Source organism: Diabrotica virgifera, chromosome 8 (assembly GCF_917563875.1).
Source record: "Diabrotica virgifera virgifera chromosome 8, PGI_DIABVI_V3a".
NCBI classification, from domain to species: domain Eukaryota; kingdom Metazoa; phylum Arthropoda; class Insecta; order Coleoptera; family Chrysomelidae; genus Diabrotica; species Diabrotica virgifera.
This window is the reverse complement of record NC_065450.1, coordinates 58,364,502-58,392,169: the sequence shown is the minus strand read 5'-3', so window position 1 is coordinate 58,392,169 and position 27,668 is coordinate 58,364,502. Positions and strand designations below refer to the sequence as shown.

At 35.3% G+C, this 27,668-nt stretch overlaps 1 protein-coding gene across 1 annotated transcript in view; it reads right to left on the bottom strand.

Moving 5' to 3' along the window:
- Positions 1-27,668, bottom strand: part of LOC126889284 (juvenile hormone esterase-like) — a 90,550-nt gene that overhangs the window by 23,101 nt on the left and 39,781 nt on the right. Inside the window, exons 4-7 of the mRNA XM_050657409.1 lie at positions 19,543-19,696; positions 14,610-14,795; positions 3,554-3,750; positions 488-674 (exon numbers count right to left, since the gene is read on the bottom strand). Of these exons, the coding sequence (XP_050513366.1) occupies positions 488-674; positions 3,554-3,750; positions 14,610-14,795; positions 19,543-19,696 (724 nt within the window). The remainder of the gene's footprint in view (positions 1-487; positions 675-3,553; positions 3,751-14,609; positions 14,796-19,542; positions 19,697-27,668) is intronic.

Below are 27,668 nucleotides of genomic sequence, written 5' to 3'. Positions count from 1 at the left end.
TGAAAACGTGAAGGGCTTAATATATTTATTCACTTCTTGCCAATTCAGTTTTGCTTTTTAACCATTTTTTTTTCTATAAATAAACAATGAATATGTTTTAAACTTATATGTCTTTTTATTTTGCACAATCTATCTCTGATCCTTATTGTCATAAAACATACAGACTACCTCAGACATCAATGGTAAGTACCGATTTCTATTCAATGGACTGCTATTGCAAGTAGTTTTTTTTTGTAATTTTTGTATAGGCATATGGCTGTACATTTTGATTTGTTGATGGGGCCCAATAATTAATACTTTTTGCTTAATATTAAATATTATTTCAAAAACTCGCCCCCTTAATTCTCTGAGACTGTAGCTTACCGGGCTATTACGAAAAGTTATGTAGCACAAAGATTATCAAGCCTATGACCAAACAATAATGTCTAAGTATATTTTTATGTTTATTTAATTTGTGGTGTTACAAGTTAGGTTATAAAAAACTTACCCGGTGAAAAATACAGCATCTCCTCGGAACAAAAACCAATTAACAGAGGCACTCGATTAAAATCTCCATTTATAAAGGCTTCGTGCATAGGTTTAGAGAGAAAAGGTTCTGCAGTGCAATTGTTTTCCAATGTGGGAGCCCAGATCAGATCGCTGAGTAGCATTCCACCCGTTGCCACAGCGGGAAACTAGAAAAAATATATATTATATTACCATCAAGATCAATAGATTAGATCAATTAGAAATGGGCGCACCAATGCACCTGGTAACACTTATTAAAAATCTGTACCAGTCTAATATAGCGACAGTACGACTAGATCAGAAGTTCTCAAACCAATTCAAGACCGAGAGAGGTGTTAGACAAGGATGCGTGTTGTCACCTGACTTATTTAACATTTATGGTGAGCATGTCATGAGGATGGTTTTAGAAGGATGGGCCCGTGGAGTGACAGTAGCTGGTAGGAAAATCTCCAATTTAAGATTTGTTGATGACACTACACTTATAGCAGCAAATGAGCAAGAAATGTTTGATCGTCTGCGAAGAGTTGAGTACGAAAGCAATAAAGTTGGTCTGAAAATCAATAAAGCTAAGACAAAAATAATGGTGGTCGACAGATTTGACACTATTCAACTGACTAACATATTAGAGGAATACCAGATAGTAAACACCTTTGTCTATCTCGGGTCTAGTATAAGTAACAGTGGCGGCTTGTGATTTTTACAATAGGGGAGGCTATACCTAACTGTAAAATATCTAGACAAATTTGCACTAGCAAAAAAATGCGCCAAAAAATGTAATTTAAGGCCACATCTTTTGACCATTTTTTATTTACATTTCATAATATCATCCTAATTCATAATTTCATGATATCATATCATTTTAAAAATAGTTCTAATAGTAAAAGTTTAATACCAAAGTTTGTGTAGTTTATTTGTTAACAATTCCATCTATTTGTAAATAGATACCTATGCATATCAAAATAAATACAGATTTGAAGTTTTGCAGTCCATACATAATGAAGCTTCAAATTTTTTAAGATACTCAACTGAATTTTTATAATTCTAAACGCGGCCTACTGCGAATTCAAAAACACGATAAATTACCGATATTTTGCTTTGAGTTAGAGATATCGAAAAAAGTTATTTGAGCAAGTTGTTCCAAATATTATTATAACCCCACATACCAAATTTCATAACAAAATTGGCACTTTTAGATTTTTCATTATTTTTAGTCAGGACCCTAAAATTCGTTGTCCCGAGACGCACCCAACCACCCAACGGAGCTGAGAAAGTACTCTGCCTCCCTTGGTATATCTCCGGGCAGCGTGTGATGCCGCCGTAGATGCCACTGTTAGGAGACCGGGTCTCCTTAAACGCCTGATGCGCTGCACGGAGCATTAGCAGCGGAGAATGCTGGGCTTTTCGGCTCCGTTCATGCATCTCGGGATAACCCAGGGTCCTGCCTACAATAATATATAATAAAACTGAGACGCGATCATGCGTTCTAATGCTAATGCTCCGCACGTATGGATAATTAGTGATAATATGGAATTTACACGTTGTATAATAGTGAGAGTAATTGTTGTTTTCGCGATTCATGATATACAAAACAGTATAGAGTGTGTAAAAAATTTATGGGGAGGCTGAGCCTCCCTTGCCTCCTCTGACGAGCCGCCACTGATAAGTAACGATGGTAACTGTGAAGCAGAAGTTCGGAGACGTATTGGTATGGCAAAAAATGCGATGAGTCGCCTAACAAAAGTTTAGAAAGACAGATACATCTCTCAAAATATCAAGATGAGACTGGTGAATGCCCTTGTATTCTCAATATTTCTATACGGAGCAGAGACTTGGACTCTTCGCGCAAGCGAACGCCAAAAAATTGAAGCCTTTGAGACGTGGTGCTGGAGAAGAATGCTGCGCATACCTTGGACAGCTCATAGGACAAACGTTTCCATTCTAAACCAACTCAATATTAAAAAAAGGCTGTCCACAATACGTCTGCAACGAATTCTGCAATTCTTTGGTCACGTGGTTCGCAGAGGTGACGACAGTTTGGAGAGATTAATTGTTTCTGGAAACATTCCGGGGAGAAGATCAAGAGGACGATCACCAACTAGATGGTCTGACCAAATAAAGCATTCAGCTGGAAACTCATTCTGCGAAGCTCTTAGAGCAGCTGAAGATAGAGACCAATGGAGAAACATTGTTAGGAATATTGGAAGAAATCACGATCCTCAGTAATGGGGAAACGACAGGAGAGAGAGATCAAGATCAATTAGCCAATGTCGTAAACTGTTGGACATAGGCCTCCCTGAGTTCTTTTCAATATTCTCTACACTGGGCATCTTGTAGCTAATTTCCCGTTACTCCTTTTATGTCGTTCTTGGTCGTTCTAGTCCTACTCGTAACGGTTTCTTTTATAGTTTCTGGATCTCCATTCCCTGATTCGTGTTTTCCACCGTCCATCTTGTGTTCTGGCTACGTGCCCTGCCCAGATCCACTTAAACGTCGTAGTTCTTTCGATGGCATCTTGAACTCCTGATCTTTGCCTGATTTGTTAGTTTGTAACACATAGTGTTACTATTAGTGTGTAGATACATAGGTCTTGAAGGCTCAGGTTCAGCGTTGCACATTCCATGACTCGTTGTGTAACTCTGAGCGTATGATGTTTTGCGTCAGGGTTAAAGTCTCTCCTCCATAAGTGTTTGTACATTTGTAGTCACAGAGACATAGGTTGAACAAAGAAATACTACACTGAAGACTATACGAATTCAAAAGAAGTAGAAAAAGACCACAGATGAGAAAGGTTGATGACTTGAAGAAGCAAGCTGGTCCCATATGGATGAACTTAGGACAGACGCAAATGGACAAAAGGAGGGGAGGCCTGTGTCGTAAAATGGATAACATGGGCTAAACAGATTAATAGAAAAATTAACCTAGTACAAAAAGTTGTATGTATTAAGAAAATAGACAATAAATAATAGAATAATAAAAATAAACAATAAAATAAGGAACTAAATACAAACTATAGCTAATTTGTAGAATATTACTAATCAAAAATTACCTGCACTTCTGCTGCTATTATATCGCTAACTTTTGCTTTTTTAAGAAAATCCAATAGTTCTGTTGTATTTGTTGTTTTTGGTTTAATTGAGTTATCTAAAACTTGAGCCAATTTATATGCATAAACACTAGGGCTGGGTACAAAGTTATAATAGTTTATAGCGCTTCCGCTTTCTTGAATACCTCCTCTAAATAGACCTAAAACAATTATTTTTATTTATAATATTATTATATACAGGGTATAACAAAAATACAGGTCATAAATTTAATCGCATATTCTGGGACCATAAATAATATTCGATTGAACCTAACTTACCTTAGTATAAATGTGCACATAAAAAAAGTTACAGCCCTTTTAAGTTACAAACTGAAAATCGACTTTTTCGAATGTATCGAAAACTATTGGAGATTTTTTATTGAAAATGGACATGTGGAATTCTTATGGCAGTAGCATCTTAAGAAAAAATTATAGTGAAATTTGGACACCCCATAAAAATTTTATGAGGGTTGTGTTCATTTAAACCCCCCCAAACTTTTGTGTACGTTCCAATTATTGTAGTACCCTTAGTTAAACACAATGTTTCTAAAACTTTTTTGTCTCTTAGTACTTTTTCGAAAAGTCGGTTTTTATCGAGATATTTCGAATATTTGTTAAATCCACCACATATTTGTATATGGCTAAGTACGATTATGGAGACTTGGTAATAATCTGAACATATGATTTACATTTTTAGGGATATTTTGAACCATATTAAAATAGAAGTCACATCTCAATAAACGGTGCCTTTTCGAAAAAAATACAAAGAGGCAAAAAAGCTTTAAAAACACTGTGTTTAACTAATAGTACCGCAGTAATATTTTAATTGGAACGTACACAAACATTTGGGGGGTTTAAAAGAACAAAACCCCCATAAAATTTGTATGTAAACATATTGAAAATATGCCTCAACTCGATAAAAACTGCCTTATCGAAAAAATACTAAGAGGCAAAAAAGTTTTAATAATATTGAATTTAACTAATGGTATCACAATAATAATTTAATTAAGACGTGCACAAAAGTTTGGGGGGTTTAAGGGAACAAAATCCCCATAAAATTTTTATGGGATGCACAAATTTCAATATAATTTTTCTTTAAGATGTTCCTGCCATAAGAATGCCACATGTCCATTTTCAATAAAAAAAATCTCCAATAGTTTTCGATATATTCGAAAAAATCGATTTTCATTTTGTAACTTCAAAGGGCTGTAACTTTTTTTATGTGCATATTTGTACTAATGTAAGTTAGGTTCATTCGAACTATTTTTGGTCCCAGAATATGTGATTTAATTTATGACCTGTTTTTTTGTTACACCTTGTATATATGTTAAATATTTATATGGCTATTAAAAAAACGGTTGAAGTTAAAAAAGTGAAACTTTAGGACTGAATGGGGGGGGGGGGGGAAGTCCCCTCTTCACTTAGGTTAGTCGTACCAACTTAGAAACCTTCCCGGGTTCATGTACAACATGTACAACAACTTCGATTAAGGTCATCATATGATGAAATGCATAGTTTTCGAGCCTATAAGGTACATACATACATACATACAAACATTCATTTTGATTTATATAGATAGAAGAGGAAATATTTAGATGGCTACTGAAAAATAACGGTTGAAGTTAAAAAAAAGTGAAACATTAGGACTGTATGTATCTTTTGGTTGTACCGGGTGTCCCAATAAGAATGGCTCTCGGCCATATCTCAGGAACCGTTTATAGTAGAGCTTTGAAATAAAAAATTTTATAACAAAAGTTGCCTCAGGAAAAGCCTGGAAATTATTTTCATAATTGTGGGACCACCGCTAGAGGGCGTAATTGAATATCAAAAATAAAAAAATCTAAATTTTACAAAATTTTCCTAATGAAGGGGCACTGGAAATCCAATTATTGTATTCTTCATCAAATTCTGCGCAAATTTGATTTAACAACTTTAACTCTACCTTTGCAAATAAGAGGTGGGGGTGAGTGGGAACCTTGTTATGAAAAAATGGATGTAAGTCCGGTTCTGCTAAATCAAATTTTGAAAACTGGGTCTTGTTGAAGACAGATCTTTTTTTTTTCAATGTAAGCAAGATAATGTTGAACCATCCTAATAAGTAATAAGCCAGCTGGGAGGCGTTATTTAATTTTTTTCAGAAATCTAGTTTTCTTTGGAAAATATTAAATACAAGTATGCATTTTTAATCATACTTTATAAAATTAGATTAAATTAGCAATAGAATAACGAAAACCGCATGTCGATACCTTTTTTCTATCTCAAGATATCTCGAGAAACGTGTAAATTTTATACATAACTGTTACTATCACCGGTAAACTAAGTTAATGAAAAGTAGTGTGCTGTGGAAAAAAACAAAATAACATTTTACAGATGTCAACGTATAAAAATATAATTAATTAAAACAACAATATAAAGAGAAACAATACTATTAAAATTAAATATAATACAGAACAAAAAGAACTACTTAGTGACGACCTAAATATTCAAATTGTTGCCCATCATACACTACTCTAGAAATCATTATCCAGAGAATACTAAACGCCATTCAAAGCATATCGAGAGCAGAAATTGAGACTGCTGTTCAATCTACTCTTGAAAGAGTAAATGTTTGCAACGAAAATGATGGGCAAAAATTTGAACGTTTATGTCATCACTAAATAGTTGTTTTTATTTCTTTGTAATAGGGCTTTTCAACGCTTCTCATTTGTTTCGAGCCTCTGTCATATGCCGTATAATCCGTGTATAATATTAATATACGAGATATGAACGAGGCTCGAAACAAATGAGAAGCGTTGAAAAGACCTAATATACGTTGACACCTGGAAAATGTTTCTTTGTTGTTTCCATAGCACACTACTTTTAATGAATTTCGTTTACCGGTGACAGTAACAGTTATGCTTTTAAATTTACACGTTTTTTAAGATATCTAGAGATAGAAAAAAGGTATTAACATGCGGTTTTCGCTATTATGTTGCTAATTTGGTCTAATTTTGTAATATGGTATTAAAAATGCATGTTTGTATTTAATATTTTCCAAGGAACACTACATTTCTGAAAAAAATTAAATAACGCCTTCTAGCTGGCATATTACTCAGTAAGTTGGTTCGAAATCATAACTTTTACATTTATGAAAAAGATCCGTCTTCAACAAGACCAAGTTTGCAAAATTTGATTAAGCACAACCGGACTCACAGCTAGTTTTTCATAACAAGGTTCCCACTCACCCCCACCTCTTATTTGAAAAGGTAGAGTTAAACTTGTCAAATCAAATATGCGTAAAGTTTTATGAAGAATACGACGATCGGATTTCCAGTACCCCTTCATTAGGAAAATTTTGTAAAATTTAGATTTTTTAATTTTTGATATTCAATTACGCCCTCTAGCGGTGGTCCCACAATTATGAAAATAATTTCCAGGTTTTTCTTGAAGCAACTTTTGTTATAAAATTTTTTATTTCAAAGCTCTACTATAAACGGTTCCTGAGATATGGCCGAGAGCCATTCTTATTGGGACACCCGGTACATCATATAAAATTAAAAAAGAAAAGTTTGTCCAAAAAAATACAAAATAATTATGGGGGGGGGGGGGGGCAAACCCCCTCTTCACTTAGGTTAGTCGTACCAACTCAGAAACCTTCCCGGGTTCATGTACAACAACTTTGATTAAGGTCATCATAATATGATGAAATACATAGTTTGTGAGTCTATAAGGTACATACATACATACATACATACATACAGACATTCATTTTTATTTATATAGAGTATATATCACTACAGCTATTTCCGCAGTGCACCTATCTCAAGTGATGTGCTTGAACATTCGGTGAGAGCCATGTAGCCTTATAGATGTCTAGATTAGCAAAAAAAAAGGTTGAGTGTATGATCATATTCCTTGCTAGTAGCAAAGTCTATTAGTTGGCAACCACCTCCACTAGTTGTATCATGAGTGATATGCTTACTTATTATTATTGCTCCCATGTATTCCGTTTTTTTTTTCAATCTTGGCATTTATATATTTATTTACATCAAATTATAATGGCCATCACGCATACTGGCCTGAGAGCGACCCTATAAATGTAGAGTATGATTTGACTCATCGGACAAAATTCTTGGGATGAACTGTACTCAATATCGAATTTGATTACTTTTTTACATATTGAATGTATTTCTCATTAATATATTATTAACAAATAATTAATTAACACAAACAATGTTGTCTAATTATATTTTCAACATAATTATATTGAAAATGTATCCAAGCAAAATCTTTTTATGTTATAATAATTATCTTCTATAATATAATTGAGTCCAATATAACATATAATTATAACATGTTTTTATAGAAAAATTCTGCTGCAATTTGTTTGCCTTCACCTTATGTATCATAAATCGAAAAATCTTTATTTTTTAATATTATTCATATACGTGCCGAACGAAAACTGCCATTCATGTGCCGAACGAAAACTTTGACATATTTGGAGCATATTGCTGATATGGGCCAGATATGCATCAGTATACGTGACATTAATATTGTCTTTATAAGTGTGAAATATTTAACTATGCCTGTATATTACCAGTAGCAACTACACTTAAGAGCAAAAAAATCGACTCACTCGATGAATTGTAGTTTACCCTTAATAAGTTCATGTATGTTCTTTGAAACAACTAATGCAAACAAATATTGTCTACTATAGAGCTTCCAAAAATAACTGTATTATGCAAATTGGCTACGTTTTGTAAAATTTGTCTGTTCTACGCAATTTAGACCTCTATGAATTTGTCGGTGGTCGTCCCAGTCGCTTTTCAAACGTTGACGTGTGTGTACACTTAGAAGTGCAGTAAGTGAATATTTTACAAAATGAATACTTAGCCAGTGAAGGCGGCCTTGGTAATTACGTAATTACGAGAGGGATATAGTCAGAGGACTGTCGCCCGTCGCCTCCTTATGACGCAATCTAGAGTCTCAAGGGTCTACCGTCGATGCCAGGAGACCGATAGCTACAGTCGACGACGTGTAATTCGAGAGAGATATGATCGATTTATTGTTGAATTGACTTGAGTGTCTTGCGGAATCGGAACATGACAGGAGTTAAGCTTTAATATAATCAAAAATAAAACGGGATAATACCCGAAGGTTGGCTATATACCATCTAGTTAAATAAAATTAACATGAAGTAAAACTCCCTAGTGTAGTTGGTATATTTAATAAAAACTATAAAATTTTTTTTTTAAAATCCAAACGGATTACGTTCAAAACGTTTTCGGACTTATCAGTCCATCATCAGTGAACCTAAAAGTAAGTAATCTCACTTAGTAAAATTGAAAAGGGTGAAATTTTGAATGTTAAAAATTGAAAAGTGTGGTTACGATTACTTACTCTCTGTCCTTGCTAAATAGCCACAATGCCAAACACTGGTCAAGATGTATGTTCTAACTACATGGTGAAATCTGATCTACAATTTGGCTTACATTGGATGCCAACGGATTAGTACTAGGAACATGATGCTCTACTCCATTAATTAAGAGATTTTTTTTTTTATAATTAGGTCTACATTGAACTACGTTTAGTCTGTCAATGATTTAGAAGGAAGTTGAAATACTTCAAATGTCAGTAACATTGACATCCAGGAAAGGGAATTTTTAAGGTATTAACCAAGGTCAAGATCCAATGTGGTTACGGAAATTTAAGTTTAAGACTGTGTTGGAATTTTAATTTTTAATATTAGAATTTAAAATTTACTATTTTTATAAAAATATTACAACGATTACCATAAACTTGACTATAAAATTAAATTTGATCGAACTTATTGTCATAATATGGTAATGAAAACAAAATGTAAGATAGAATTATTGGTTAATGAAAGTTAATAATTTTTTTTTTTTTTTTGGCCTGAAATAGCCTTGTGGGTGAAAGTTAAAACGTTGAAGTGATACAACCGTTGTTTAGTGTGTATAGAAATATAAATTTGTTAACTGTAATGTTGGTTGTATAAGTCTAGTAAGATATTGATTCTGTATGAAATTAACCAATTACATTTTCATTTACACATTTTATCAACTTAGTTTTAATTTAACAATCAAATAATTCCATTTTCTTTTATATGCATAATGTTATAATACTTCCTATATTTTTGACTATAACTAACACATTTTCACATCCCGTCAATTATTTATATTTTTCACTTAACAATCTTATATCAGTTACCTCAATTCTCACCAAAAATTTTTTTAATAGGGCTTTTCATCGATTGTCATTTGTTTCGAGCTTCTGTCATGTGTCACATAATATTAATATATCTACGCCATACGTCTTTGGTTTCTATCATTGTTATTACCAATAACGTATGACGTAGATATATTAATATTATGTGACACATGACAGAAGCTCGAAACAAATGACTGTGAATGAAAAGCCCTATTGGTTAATTTCATACAGAATCAATATCTTACTAGACTTATACAACCAACATTACAGTTAACAAATTTATATTTCTATACACACTAAACAACGGTTGTATCACTTCAACGTTTTAACTTTCACCCACAAGGCTATTTTAGGCCAAAAAATTATTAACTTTCATTAACCAATAATTCTATCTTACATTTTGTTTTCATTACCATATTATGACAATAAGTTCGATCAAATTTAATTTTATAGTCAAGTTTATGGTAATGGTTGTAATATTTTTATAAAAATAGTAAATTTTAAATTCTAATATTAAAAATTAAAATTCCAACACAGTCTTAAACTTAAATTTCCGTAACCACATTGGATCTTGACCTTGGTTAATACCTTAAAAATTCCCTTTCCTGGATGTCAATGTTACTGACATTTGAAGTATTTCAACTTTCTTCTAAATCATTGACAGACTAAACGTAGTTCAATGTAGACCTAATTATAAAAAAAAATCTCTTAATTAATGGAGTAGAGCATCATGTTCCTAGTACTAATCCGTTGGCATCCAATGTAAGCCAAATTGTAGATCAGATTTCACCATGTAGTTAGAACATACATCTTGACCAGTGTTTGGCATTGTGGCTATTTAGCAAGGACAGAGAGTAAGTAATCGTAACCACACTTTTCAATTTTTAACATTCAAAATTTCACCCTTTTCAATTTTACTAAGTGAGATTACTTACTTTTAGGTTCACTGATGATGGACTGATAAGTCCGAAAACGTTTTGAACGTAATCCGTTTGGATTTTTAAAAATTTTTATAATTTTTATTAAATATACCAACTACACTAGGGAGTTTTACTTCATGTTAATTTTATTTAATATAATCCTTAAGGAATGTTCGAGGTGTCACCGTTACTCAGTGAATAGTTTAATTAAGGCTTAAGGCTGCCACTTTGACTCCCAGACGAGCTAACACACGGCCCAATTTAAACGCACTCGAACAAGCTCGACTACATTTTGCCCGAGAACACCAACAATTGGGAGCTTGGCCAATGATGCAGAGTTTTATTCTCTGATAAAAGTCGAGTGCTCTTGTAAAGCAATGAAAGAAGACGACACGTCTATCGGAGGCCCGGATAATGATTTTGACCGTGCTGCAGTGTTGAAACAGTAAGCTATGGATGTGACTACGAATATGACTGTTTCTTATTTCAAAAATGAATGTGCACTAACTATAATTGAAGGGTCCGGTCGGAAAACTTGTTAAGTGACAAAATAAAAAATTTATATATCACATTTTGAAACTAAAGACTAACAAAATAATTTCTTTTAATCAGCCGTTAAATAAAATGTTTTTTCTACAACCGTGTTAAAAAGCAATTTTTAGTACTCCATAGGAGCGTTAAAAATGCTACTTTAAGGCACTACTGCTTTAAAATTTTTACGCAACTGCGATTAAAAGTGAATTGTCAAATTGTGAAACGTCAAAATATTTATATTTCATTTATTAACATTAATATTAATAGTACAACTCGCGCAATTTTAAAAAAGGTGGTATAAAAGGTTTTTTAAAATTTAATTTATACTGTATTATTGCACTTTTAACACGTTTGTAGAAAAAATAAGTTTATGTAACGGTATAATATTTTCGCTAAAAATTTTTAGACATTCCCTAGAGTGTAGACAACCTGTTCTACCTTTTACGGGTCATAGGTTTCTTGGTTTCAGCAATTGAACAAAAATATTGCATTTTATAAATTTATAACGTTTGTAGAAAAAATATTGTATGATATACGTGTTAAAAAGTACATTTTTAAGGCACTCATGTGCATTGCAGAATTCGCTTCGCTCATTCTGCAAACTTTCACATGCGTGCCTTAAAATTGTACTTTTAACACTTGTATCACAAATAACTATTAGAAATATAGTGCTCTAATATTATAATAAAAAGACATTGTTTTTTATTAAATTAATTTTTGTTTCAAATTTTAACAAGAAGAAATTTAGAAAAAAATGGCACTTAACAGGTTTTTTATGCGTCTTAGTTAAGGAAATAAAAATCTGTTAAGAAACCATAAACACACTTAACAGGTTATTAATCACTGGGTAAAGTTAGCATAAAATTGTTTAGTTTAAGGTAACTTTGAGTAAAGTTTATAACAAAATAAGAGATGAACAGAATTTAAACAAGAAATGAACATAAAAAACAATTTTAAACTGTTAAATCCTGGGATTTCAGTGAATAGTAGACATAATGATGTACTGGTGGAATCCACTGGAGGCATGACATCACATGGCCTAGTTTTGAATCTCCTATGGGAAACGCTTCTGAATACTTTTGAGTCAAGTTTCTATTAAAATCTTTTTCCAGTGAGCTACTAGGTCTGCCCCTTTTTCTTTTAAGACTAATGGATTGTGGAATTCCATTGTAAGGGTCATAAGAAAGCATGATATAAGGATTATTAATAATAAACTCCAGCTTCACGGAGTTGCTTATTCCAAAATTCGATTTGCTGCACTATACTAGTCCCTAAATCCCTAACGGGCCAAAATTTTAGCATTCAATTTTGAAATCGATTTTGCCACCATTTTGTCAAATGTTAATTACCGCCTTTGGGCCTAGCTCGGCAGTATGAGTCAAATACCCAATTTTGAAAATTGAACTCTTTAATATGATTGCTTAAGAACTTTTTCATGCAAAAACATTTAAATCTTAGGCAATGTTACTTAACATATTTTACGACCGGATCCTTCAATTACCAATAATGAAAAAGTTTCATTGTGGGAATTAATTCTACTGAAAATACTCATAACATCAAAACTCGTAATTTCTAAAAAATACCAGAGAACGGCAGTTCTCGCCAGTGGCGCACACCAACATCCCCCTACACGCGACACTACATATACACGAAATTCTCGATTTTCTAAATCTGAGTGATTTGAAAGATGGGCCAAGTCCCATCTTAAAGTTCAGGAAAAGACTCACCCATTCATATGTCAACCATCTATTTTGGTTCAAGGGTGTGGATTTTACTGGCCTTTCTATTTAGGATCTGTTTCTCGTTCTCATCCCCAAAACTCCCAAAAACTTCAAAAATTTAAGTCCGACCTTTACGGCTTCTAATAGTACTGATCATTACCTTTTCAACGCATGTCTAATTTTGAAAATCGGCTATACAATTCAAAAGTTACCTAGCTCAGAAATATGACTCAATTTTTATTTAAAAAAGGGAAAATGGTTGTGGATATGTATGTATGTGTGTTTAAAAGTTAAACCGATTTGCATTTTTTTTCTGTTTGAAGAGGGGTCAGGGCCGATTCAGAACCGGTGTAGTTTGTGACTTTTGACCACCCATAAGCCAGCTAGAAGACTTGGCAGGTACAAAACGGCATATTTTTTGGGGGTATATATTTTCGGAACAAGAAGAGACAGCAGAACCGCAAATACACCAAATCAATAGCGTTGAGTTATGCTTTCAAATGGTGTTTAAGCCGTTAGGATCAGACATACACACGGCTGAGTATAGCCGAAAAACTGAAAAACTATGCTTTGAAAATTTTGGTTTTTCGGCAATTACTCAAAATTTCAACTCAAAATTTCAACGAATTGCGCCAACAACAGCGTTTGTAGAAGGACTCTAGACAAATCTAACGGTATATACGTCATATCCGGGAAAATCCTAATTTTTAAGTTATAGGCTTCATAAGTATGATCAAATCTATTTCCTACGGGAAAAACGGTTTCTCAAGCTCAATAATTCCTGTAATAGCTTCAGTTATCATACTTGACCTTAGATCCATCAGATACTACTGGTAAATACGTTTCAAACTCATGTTTACTGATCAAAATCGGTTAAGCCTTTTAGAAGTTATTAAGCTACAAAAGTATAATCCAATTAACGATTATTCCCGAAATGGTTTATGTAGTTGTATTGATTACGACGCTAAATTTGATCTGGCAACGGGCAATCCAACTTGATTTACCGGTTATCTCAATATTTTTTTTCAATCTATTGCGAATAGAAAAAAATCTAGTGTACATTCGATGGACACTAGATCATTTGGGAGATAATGCAACAAAGGTGACCATTTATAAAGCTTAACGAATAATAGAAGAACATTGCATTCAACTTCATACATTTAATTTATAAATAACTTTGAAAAACTCCTGATACAAGAATAAAAAACCGCTAAACGCCTTAAAAATGAGTGGCGCATACAATATTCCAGCTACAAAAGATCTGATATGAATATTACGTGGCGCGAAAATGTATTTTCATTTTGATGTAAAACAAAATTCGAGTTTTATTTTAAAAGATTTTTCCATAATATTTGCTAAATTTGAAGTAAACGCGCCACAAAAGAGTTTTAAATTTCAAACTGTATCAAATTTACTCTTTTGTGGCGCGTTTACTTCAAATTTAGCAAATATTATGGAAAGATCTTTTAAAATAAAACTAGAATTTTGCTTTGCATCAAAATGAAAATAGATTTTCGCGCCACGTAATATACATATCAGATCTTTTGTAGCTGGAATATTGTATGCGCCACTAATTTTTAAGGCGTTTAGCGGTTTTTTATTCTTATTTAAAATATACTGATATTGTTTGATCCCTACCTGTGCTCATTTTGCTTAAAATATGGTTAGCAACTGAACTTGAACCAACGCTCTCACCACCGATGGTAACTTTGGATGAATCGCCACCAAATAAATGAATATTTTCTGATACCCATTTCAGTAGAAAATTTTGATCTTTTAGGCCTAAATTACCAGGTATTACACAATCATCTGTGGCCAGAAATCCTACAAAAATATGGGAAAAGAAGTATAATACATACCTTAATAATAAAATTATAAAGTAGTTAGCTCCAAAAACATATTTATTTAATTCTCTATGGTATTACTTACAAATAATTTTTTTTATTTTTTATAAGCAAGTAAGTGAGGAACACCTGTAGACTCAACTAAATGCAATTTTTAACACTGGGGAACAGTTTCGTTTAACATCATCATTCTCTTTGCCTTATCCCTATGAGTGGTCGGCTCAGAGGCGGCTCTAGCCCATGTAGCGCCCGTGTGCAGTCGATGCCCTGCCGCCCTTTGGTAGACGGGTAGTCAAAATGGAATAGTCGAATAGGTACCTACCTAGCACTAGTACGTAGGGTATTAAAGGGTTTAGAGGGTATTAGGTACGCTTATAATGTAAACAAAAATCCATGTGCAATTAGTGCAATATTAGTCGGGAGCCAATAGGGCATTCACGGCATCAGAACAACCTACCCAAATGTGTTAAGAATATTTAATTAAAAATGAAGTTTTTTAGCTATGAGGTAAGGTTGACAATTAGTTGAGGAAATTTTACAGGCTTGAGTACACGAATAAATAGTACTTTTAGGAAGGAATCGGTTAGATGAATAAAAAAGAACAACTTTGTGATTATTTAAAAAAATAATAATTTATTAACGAATTATTACAGGACGCACATATTACAACATATAGTTATAAAAAAGATACTTTGTGTGCTTTTGCCATCAGCAAAATCTTGAATAATATCACTTACTTCAATTTTTATTTCATGTTCAATACTTACTAGTGATAAATTTGTTAATCGACTTTGCGACAATGTTGACTTAGCTGAAAGTCGCAATAGTTTTGGTAGGTAATAAAGGAAAATCTTTCTTTTAAATAATTTTAATCAAAAGAAAAGCCGAAAATTGGACAATACAGAAGAAACATGAATCAAAAATAGAAGCCATGGAGATGAAACACTTAAGAAAGATCGCAGGAAAATCAAAATGGAATAGAATAACAAATGAAGAAATAAGAAGAAGAAGGGAAATAGAGCCAATATTATATCACATACAAAATAAACAACTAGAATGGTATGGACATGTGATAAGAATGAAACCAGAAAGGATGCCCAAGAAAATTCTGGAAATAGGAAAGACGACAAAAAGGAGAAGAAGCCGTCAAAAAGCGTGAAAAAAATGGGTGAAAGATACAACAAACCATAATCCGACGCCGTAATAGGCATAAGAAAAAAAGACAAGAAAAAGAAGAAGAAGAAAAGCTACTTTACTTTATATTTACATGTTAAATTAAATATAATACTTAATCCATTCCGTCACTTGTACAAACGCCTTTGAAAATACTCCGCAAGTCCCAAAGGAACTTGAATAATATTTTAAATTCGAAAAAAATGCTATAAATCACAACGGAAGACGGAACATGATTTAAAACGTATATCAAAGAAAAAACTATTCAAAATTCAAATTAGAGCAGCCACACTATAACGCGCCCTCATTGGTCGTGACGTCATATAATTGTAGTGTTGGATGTTTTTGCCCTTAATCCATTAGGTTTGACATTCGTTTTGACACTGACACTCAGTTTTATAAATGTTTCTAGATAGATTTTCTAATCTCAACAAACTGGTATTGGGACCGTGCAAGTTCGGCAAAGCGACCTCTATTTCTACGCTCTGTACTTTTATTCGCACTTTTAATTATATTGGCCAATTATATTAGTCCTGGTTGCTGGATAATTGTCAAGGCCATAGTCCAAAAAAATAATAAGAAGAAAAAATAAGATGCAGGTTATGTTATGCAAACGTAAACAATTGTATGTAGTAAATAAAATTAGTTATTAAAATGCAGTACTGCAAGCAAAATACAATTAATTAAATTTACCTTTATATAATAATTGCATATCATATCAATATTGTGGAGCAATATATAATTTTTCTGCTTCAATGACAGAAGGTATAAAATATACGTCAATTTGACAATTTCAATTGACAATATGAATTATTTAAGATAGTTGCAATATTTCTCCGCGACTCGCGCACGGTCGTTTCTCGTTTCCCTTCCAAGTACTTGCACACCGCGAATACATTATTACAATGACATAGATAAATGTCATTAAAATATAAATATAACCATAAACATAAATAAAATATAATTAGGTGACGGCACGGGTCGTTTGAACTATTTTAAATACACAGAAGATTTTAAATTTGTACTTCTAAGTTATTATGAGTTTTTGAAGCGTGAAATTTTGGAAATCTCATTTTTAAGCAAAACTGAACATTATTATGTAATAAAAAAATGTGTAAGTTCCCTTCGGAAACATTGTCGGTATGTCTTCAAATGAATCAATAGATTGCCGCTCGTCCGTTAAGCGATTATAAATCGCGATTAAGTGCCAATGTAATTTTTCATTAATCGTTTTAAAGCATATTTTATGTTGAAACAAAGTAAAGGACCCGCTCTTTGGCGCTCGGCGCCCCCAACACCTCGGCGCCCGTGTGCACCGCACACCCTGCACAATAGGTAAAGCCGCCTCTGGGTCGGCTTCCCTAATTGCATTTCTCCACACAATTCTATCTTGGGTCATATCAATGTTAATCTCCTTTACCAACATGGCCTGCCTTATCGTCTCCCCCCATGTCTCCTTTGGTCTTCCTCTCCTATTCCTTCCAGGAACCTGCACTCAGCTATTCTTCGTATTGGGTGATTAACATCTCGACGTTGAACATGACCAAACCATCTTAACCTATGCTCGCTCATTTTGGCATCAATTGATGCCACACCTAGACTTCCCCTAATATACTCATTTCTGATTGTATCCTTCTTTGTCACTCCACTCATCCATCTAAGCATTCACATTTCTGCCACATGCATTCGTTGTTCCTCTTTCTTTTTCACTGCCCAACATTCAGTTCCGTATATTATAGCCCGTCTTATGGCTGTTTTATAGAATTTTCCCTTCAGCTTCATTGGAATTTTTCTGTCACACAACACACCACTCGCTTCTTTTCACTTCATCCATCCAGCCCTAATTCTACTGCATGCATCTCCATTACTCTATAATATCGATCCTAGGTACCTAAAACTATTGCTTTTCACAATCATTTCACCATCCAAAGATACCATTTTATTTGTAGTAACTTCATCTTTAAATAAACATTCAAATACTCTGTTTTTGTCCTACTAAATTTTAAATCTTTTTCCTCCAGAGCTTGTCTCCACTGTTCCAGTTTTTGTTCTAAGTCTCTTTCACTATTTCCTATTAGCACTACATCATCAGCATACATTAGGCACAATGGAATGCTACCCTGTAGTTTCGCTGTTATCTGGTCCAAAACTAATGAGAATAAATAAGGACTAAGCACCGAGCCTTGGTGCAATCCTGCTTTTACCTGAAATTTATCAGTCTCTCCCACACCTGTCCTAACACTAGTCGTTACTCCCTTATACATATCTCCCACAATCTTTACATATTCGCCAGGGATTCCGTTCTTATTGAGTGCCCACCAGAGAATCTCTCGAGGAACTCTATCATATGCTTTCTTAAGATCAATAAATACCATATGAGCGTTGGTCTCTTTATTCCTGTATTTTTCCATCAGTTGTCTTATAATGAAAATTGTATCGGTTGTTGATCTGCCCTGCATAAAGCCAAATTAATTATCGGATATTTCGGTTTCTTCACGTATCCATCTATCAATTACTCTCTCCCATATTTTCATGGTGTGGCTAAGTAGTTTTATAGCCCTGTAGTTTGTACATTGTTGTATGTCTCCCTTGTTTTTGTAGACAGTTACTAATATACTGCTTCTCCATTCGTGTGGCATATGTCCAACTTCCATAATTCTATTAAATAGATCTCTCCCAATGCTCTTCATACTTCCCCAGGAATATCATCTGGTCCGACTGCTTTTCCTTTCTTTATTTTTTGAAGCGCTTGAGCCACTTCCTCGTTTGTTATTCTGGTAACCATTGCTGTTACTGTCTCCATTAACTCCACAGGCTGTCTGTCAAATTCTTCATTTAATAAACTTTCCAAATACTTTAACAGTTTCGTCTAACAATAAACAAAAAACAAAAACCATGGTTATCAGTAAGAGGGGCAACGTCATTACAAGGATCCAGATAAAAATGAAGATTACGGGAGATCTAAATCCGAAATCAGAAATTCGATCAAAAATAGAGCAACCAAGAGCAGCCTTTTTGAAGATGAGGAAATTTCTGAGTAACCAAAGACTCAATCTTCAAAAATCCGATATCGTATTGTAAAATGTTATATTAACTCTATTCTTCTTTATAGTGCCGAAGCCTGGACTGTTAATGTTGACTTAATGAGAAAGCTGGAAGCTTTTGAGATGTAGCTTTTTAGAAGGCTTTTGGAAAATACTATGAACCGATTATGTTACGAACGAAATGGTTTTGCACAAAATGGGAAGAGACATATGGGAATGACAGCATATTTGGGACACATGCTTCGAAATGATAAGCACGAATTGTTACAGCTGATTATAAAGGCTAAAATCGAAGGAGAAGAGATCCTGGAGGAAGAAAATATATCTTTGCTGAAAAACATTTGCGACTGGACCGGGTTATACACACACACTTTTAAGAAAAGCAGAAGATAGAGATAAATTTGCAATGGTTATGGCCAACCTTCATTATTGGAGTCGGTACTAAAAGAATAAGAAGTCTTTCTAAAATATAAAAATATTCACTAAATAAATATAGAAACATATACATACCTAAAGCACCTAGTCTATAGTTAAAGGTAACAATAACCATATTATGATCTATAAGATATGATGGATTGTACCTTTGGAATCCACCATCCCAAACGGCATATCCACCACCGTGAATCCATACATATACAGGTAGAAAGATATTAGAACCAGGTTTCTGAAATTTAATGTATTATGAAGCAATTTTCATTTCAGTATTAGCAAAAAATATTGTAAAGAATTTGTTGCTTTCTGCACAGAGATTGTCTTTAAATACACATTTGAAGCCAGCAGAAGGGGAGATTAGATTATGTAAGTTCAGTCTAAAACACGCTGGTTACGAAGTAACCAGCGTTTGGACCACACGAAGAAAGTGGACTGTATTATTCTAGTTAAGACCAAGTAAAATGAAACAGAAAATAGCTCAAAATACATTTAATGTTGAAACAAAGAATAATTTATAAACTCACACAAATATATAGACAATCACGACAAATAGGTACAAATTATGAAAAGCTAAGAAAAACCCTTTGACGAAATTACATAAATATTTCCCTTGACCTAAAACCAAATCAGCTGTTAAGCCCGCACTTTACTCTAGCCCAAGTCGATCGAGGTTCAACAAGTACGAGAGTGTAGACGGCCACCTTGTGTAACTTCGCCTCACTTCGTTCTACTTCCATTCTCTGTCGGTCTGGTCAAAGGGATCTTTGTCGGTATCGCACTTCCTCGCGAAGTAGAACGAGTGTGTAACACACAGCACACACACACACACACACACACACACACACACTCACACACACACACACACACACACACACACACACACACACACACACACACACACACACACACACACACACACACACACACACACACACACCCACACACACACACACACACACACACACACACACACACACACACACACACACACACACACACACACACACACACACACACACACACACACACACACACACACACACACACACACACACACACACACACACACACACACACACACACACACACACACACACACACACACACACACACACAACACACACACACACACACACACACACACACACACACACACACACACACACACACACACACACACACACACACACACACACACACACACACACACACACACACACACACACACACACACACACACACACACACACACACACACACACACACACACACACACACACACACACACACACACACACACACACACACACACACACACACACACACACACACACACACACACACACACACACACACACACACACACACACACACACACACACACACACACACACACACACACACACACACACACACACACACACACACACACACACACACACACACACACACACACACACACACACACACACACACACACACACACACACACACACACACACACACACACACACACACACACACACACACACACACACACACACACACACACACACACACACACACACACACACACACACACACACACACACACACACACACACACACACACACACACACACACACACACACACACACACACACACACACACACACACACACACACACACACACACACACACACACACACACACACACACACACACACACACACACACACACACACACACACACACACACACACACACACACACACACACACACACACACACACACACACACACACACACACACACACACACACACACACACACACACACACACACACACACACACACACACACACACACACACACACACACACACACACACACACACACACACACACACACACACACACACACACACACACACACACACACACACACACACACACACACACACACACACACACACACACACACACACACACACACACACACACACACACACACACACACACACACACACACACACACACACACACACACACACACACACACACACACACACACACACACACACACACACACACACACACACACACACACACACACACACACACACACACACACACACACACACACACACACACACACACACACACACACACACACACACACACACACACACACACACACACACACACACACACACACACACACACACACACACACACACACACACACACACACACACACACACACACACACACACACACACACACACACACACACACACACACACACACACACACACACACACACACACACACACACACACACACACACACACACACACACACACACACACACACACACACACACACACACACACACACACACACACACACACACACACACACACACACACACACACACACACACACACACACACACACACACACACACACACACACACACACACACACACACACACACACACACACACACACACACACACACACACACACACACACACACACACACACACACACACACACACACACACACACACACACACACACACACACACACACACACACACACACACACACACACACACACACACACACACACACACACACACACACACACACACACACACACACACACACACACACACACACACACACACACACACACACACACACACACACACACACACACACACACACACACACACACACACACACACACACACACACACACACACACACACACACACACACACACACACACACACACACACACACACACACACACACACACACACACACACACACACACACACACACACACACACACACACACACACACACACACACACACACACACACACACAAGAACGTTAAAAATATATTAAAACAATATTAAACTTCGGAGTTCGGTCCTGGCAGGTATACTAGTTGGTGCGTATTTGTCAGCTCCAAACAAAATAGTTATTTTAGATAGTAGCTAATGAGTAAAAAATTTTTATTTTCGCATATATAAGTGTATTATAGTGCGTTCAATTATTGTACGTAAGTACTCTTTAAAATTATATAAAGCCAAGTTATTTCACTGGAATTTATTATTTATCAGAAGTCGGTTTGATACAAAAAACCCTAAACACGTTTATTCGTTATCTATAACGACATGATAAAATCACCTGTTGTAAGACAGGTCCGTATTTCAGGATTTACTTAGTTTTGAATAATAAATAAAATATGTCAAATCCGACTGCCGGGACTTCTGACTACAGGAGCGCCCAAATGGAAAACACTACTAAAACTTATTCTACTGCTTTGATTGAACAACAATTTCCAACAAAAGAACAAGCCATTGTATTCCCATCCATTGAAAACCTTAAACTTCAAGATTATCTGATTTCACTAGGAAAGTTGATCGAGCCCAAACATATCCTATTTTCCTCAAGGCTTTCTAACAACAGAGTGTGTATGTACCTTGCAAACAAAAATGTTGTTGAAAATTTCATGAATAATTATGGAGGATCCATAGAAATTAATAACCAAAAAGTCCAAGCACGCAAACTAATCACTCCATCACAAAGGCTAATTCTGTCAAACGCTTGTCCCTCCATACCGCATGCTGTATTAATTCAAGAAATTGAAAAATTGGGCCTTCAACCCATGTCTCCCATGTCATTTCTCAAGATAAGCGCCGGTTTGCCGGAATTCAACCACATTTATAGTTTTAGACGACAAATCTTTATCACACCACCGCTTGCCCCAATACCTGAATCCATATTAATGAATTATGATAACACCAACTATAGAATTTATTTTGCACAAGATTCCTTGATCTGTTTTTCATGTAAAAGGCCAGGCCACACTGCAGCAAATTGCAAAACAATCCAAGAATCAGTTTCTGAAAATTATAACCAAAACCCCCACTCCCAATCATCTTCGCAACCCATACCTTCCGAAATACTTTCAACCAACCCCTCAAAAACTCCAACCTCACAACCAATTATCAATATAGATACAACCCAGTCCACACAAAATAGCTCAAAACGCAGTTTGGATGACATTGTTACACCTCCTCTAGCGCAAGATGATAATTCAGAAAACCAAAGTCTTGAACCATTTGTTAAACCTAATGTTGCTCCAGCTAAAAAACCAAAGAAAAGTAAGGGAAAGACTCCAACTCACGTACTCATGGAACCGACCAAGGCATTCATCTCAGAGCAAAACCCTTCATTTGTTCTTGATTTTGATCAAATATCCGATCTATTTGAAAATGTTTATGGTGCACAGGACCCAGTCAGCATCATAAAAAACTACACTAGCGAATTTGAAGCTTTAGTGAAAATGCTAACAGCAATATACCCGTATTTCAAACAAAGATCGATTAAAGCTAGATGTACAAAAATTAGAAAGAAACTATTGAAGCATTTACAGATGGCTTACTCGGATACTGAGGCATCAGAGACTGAAAGTGAGTTTTCTCAAGAATAGAGTCATGAACTTCTGTGACAATCCCAAATTTCAGTTTTATTTATTATAAATGGGCTTCTCATCAATTTTGCAGTGGAACATTAACGGTTTCTATAATAACCTTCCAATGCTCCAAATAATTCTATCCAGACACAATCCAGATATAATTTGTCTTCAGGAGACTAATTTCAAAAATGAAAACATACAAGCTTTAAAAAAATTTAAAAATTACTGCAAAAACAGAACTAACCAAGATAAAGCCAGTGGTGGAGTAGCTATCTTTGTAAAAAAGTCAATTGAAACTACAGTAGTTCCTCTCCAAACTAATCTAGAAGCAATTTGCATTAAAGTTAACTCGAGTCCAAATATCTACGTTTGTAACTTATACTTACCTTCATCAACGCAAGTAGACTCAGAAGCATTAACTGAACTCTTACAACAAATTTCCCAACCCAGGCTTATTTTGGGCGATTTTAATGCTCACAACTTTTCATGGGGCTCTTCTACTATAAATACCAGAGGAAGATTGCTGGAAGAGATATTTGAACAGTCCAACCTTTCAGTCTTAAACGACGGCAGACCCACTAGATTTAATATACAGAACGGTGAATCTTCATGTATAGACCTTACGATATGCGAACCAGGTCTGACCCCACAGCTCACCTGGGATAGGCTGGATTTCTTGTATAACAGTGATCACTACCCAATTTTTATTCATAACAACAAAAACCAACGTGGACGGACATTTACCCCAAAATGGAATTTAAAAAAACCTAACTGGAATCTTTTTTCAAATTTAGTCGAAAGCAGTATGACCACATTTAAAAGCACCTCAAATATAGACGAGACCCTTAAGAACATTGTTACCATTATCACAGAAGCAGCAGAAAGAGCAATAGGAAAAACTTCATACATAAAACAACGCAACCCCGTCCCATGGTGGAACCATGAATGCAAAACAGCAGTCGAATCTAGCAAAAGAGCTTTTAACAAATACAAGCGCTACAAGACTCTCGAGAATAAAATTGAATATACAAAACAACGTGCAATAGCCAAGAAGACAACTAGAAATGCCAAACGCCAGTCATGGACTCAATATGTATCAACGTTAAATGCAAACACTCCCATGACTGAAGTATGGAACAAAGTCAGAAGAATATCTGGATTAAACAGCAATCAGAATATCAAAAGCCTCGAGAGAAATGGAAAGGCAGTTACTAGTAATACTGAGATTGCTAAAATCCTTGCTAACACATACAAAAACCGATCCAGTAATATTAATTATAAAAAATCTTTCATTAATTACAAACAACATGAAGAAAATAAGAAAATTAGCATTACTCCTAACACAGATGAACCGTTAAATTTACCCATTTCTCAATTAGAGTATACGGAAGCATTATCAAATATTAAAGAAACTAGCGCTGGCCCGGACGATATTCCTAGTATTTTTATTAAACACCTTCCAGCGAGCGCTCACAAACAACTTCTAGATCTGTTTAACATTATTTGGCTTCAACACAAATTTCCTGAAAAATGGCATGAATCCATAGTAATACCTATACAAAAACCTAATAGTATTAAGACAAGTCCCGAGTCATACAGACCGATATCTTTAACATGCGCCATGTGTAAGTTACTAGAAAAGATTATTAACAATAGACTAAGATGGCACTTGGAGAGACAAGATTTGATTATTCCAGAACAAAGTGGTTTTAGAGACCAAAGGTCAACTATAGATAATATCATAGATTTGGAGAGTGACATTTCTGAAGCATTCGCACTAGGGGGTAAATGTCTAGCGGTTTTCTTTGACATATCAAGAGCTTTCGATACAGCCTGGCACGACTATATAATAAAAAAATTACATAGTTGGAACATTCAAGGTCACAGCCTATTCTTTATTAAAAATTTCCTTCAAAATAGAACTTTCAGAGTTAGGACAAATAACATAACATCAGATATAATGTATCCAGAAAATGGTATCCCTCAAGGCTCGGTTATAAGTCCTACTCTCTTCATAGTGGCAATCAATGATATCCTCAAAAACCTAAAATCGCCTGTAAAGGCACGAGTCTACGCAGATGATCTTGTAGTTTTCTGCAAAGGTAAAAATATACAAAATATATTTCGTCATACACAGAACTTTATACAAGACTTAGAAATCTGGTCACAAAAAACAGGTTTCTGTTTTTCCGCTGAAAAAACTCGCTTCATCCTGTTTTCAAAGAGAAACGTCACAAATATCCCCAACCTAAGACTATGTGATGAAAACCTAAAGCGTGCAACGTCAATTAAGTTCTTAGGCATGACATTCGAAGAAACCCTAAGCTGGAAACTTCATATAACAAATCTGATGTTATCTTGTCACAAGCGACTAAATCTTCTAAAAACTCTGGCCAATAAAGAATGGGGTGCGGATCGCCAAACACTTTTAATGTTATACAGAACATTAATCAGATCAAAATTAGATTATGGGTCTACTGTGTATTCTACAGCAGCTAAGACGCTGCTGAAAAAACTTGACAGTCTTCACAATCTCGCTTTACGTATAATATCTGGAGCTTTTCGCACAACACCAATCGAAAGTCTGTATTGTGAAGTTGGAGAACCCTCCTTAGAAGACAGAAGAGTTTATTTAAGTGTAGCATACGCCGCGAAAATCAGGTGTAACTCAAAAAACCCTACTATACAAAATTGTTTTACAGAAAAGTTCCCAAATCTCTTCATAAATAAACCAAGAACGGCCAAACCCTTCTACGCAAGAATTAGAAGCTACTTAAATCAAATAAACTATGCGTTCCCAGAATGCTTTCCTTCCAAACTGTCCTCAATTCCTCCGTGGCAAATAAAGAACCCTCAGTGCCTAACACACCTCATTTCTTTCGATAAACATTCAACAAACCCACAGTTAATCAAATCCGCCTTCAATGATATACTCCGCAATTACAAGGAGTATACACAAGTATACACCGATGCATCTAAATCAAATGAAGGCACTGGTGCTGCAGTCATAACCCCAACATCAACAAATAAATACAAACTCCCTTCAGAGTACTCTATTTACTCTGCTGAATTATACGCTCTATACCAGGCCACCCTTGCTGTCAATGCGTCCAGTAATACCAAATATATCATACTCACAGACTCTCTAAGTTCGGTACAGTCAATCCAATATGTCTACCCATCTAATCCTTTGGTCATCAAAATAAAACAAGAAGTTCATACCGCTCAACTGAATGGAAAAATTATCATATTCCTCTGGATACCATCCCATATTGGAATTCAAGGAAATGAAGAGGCAGACAACGCTGCAAAAGAAGCTGCAACTAGTGATAGTGCGGAGTGTACTGAAACATTTACGAGTGCGGATGTGAAAGCGGCGGTCAAACGTAAAGTGCGGTATATGTGGGAAGAAAAGTGGAAAGTGTCATCGGCCAAGCTACGCGAAATTAAAAAATCGATAAAACCCTGGCCAACATTACCAACAAGTCGGAGAGACCAGGTAATATTAACGCGACTCCGATTGGGTCATACGCGATTAACTAATAGTCATGTGTTTTCCTACAAACAAGAACCAAGATGTGACAACTGTGAAGAAAAGTTAACAATCAAACATTTATTGGAGAATTGCGCAGCATTAACGCCAAAGCGCATATTGTACAATATACCAAACAAACTGAGTGACATTTTAGGCCTACAGTGCAATATGTCAAATTTAAAGAGG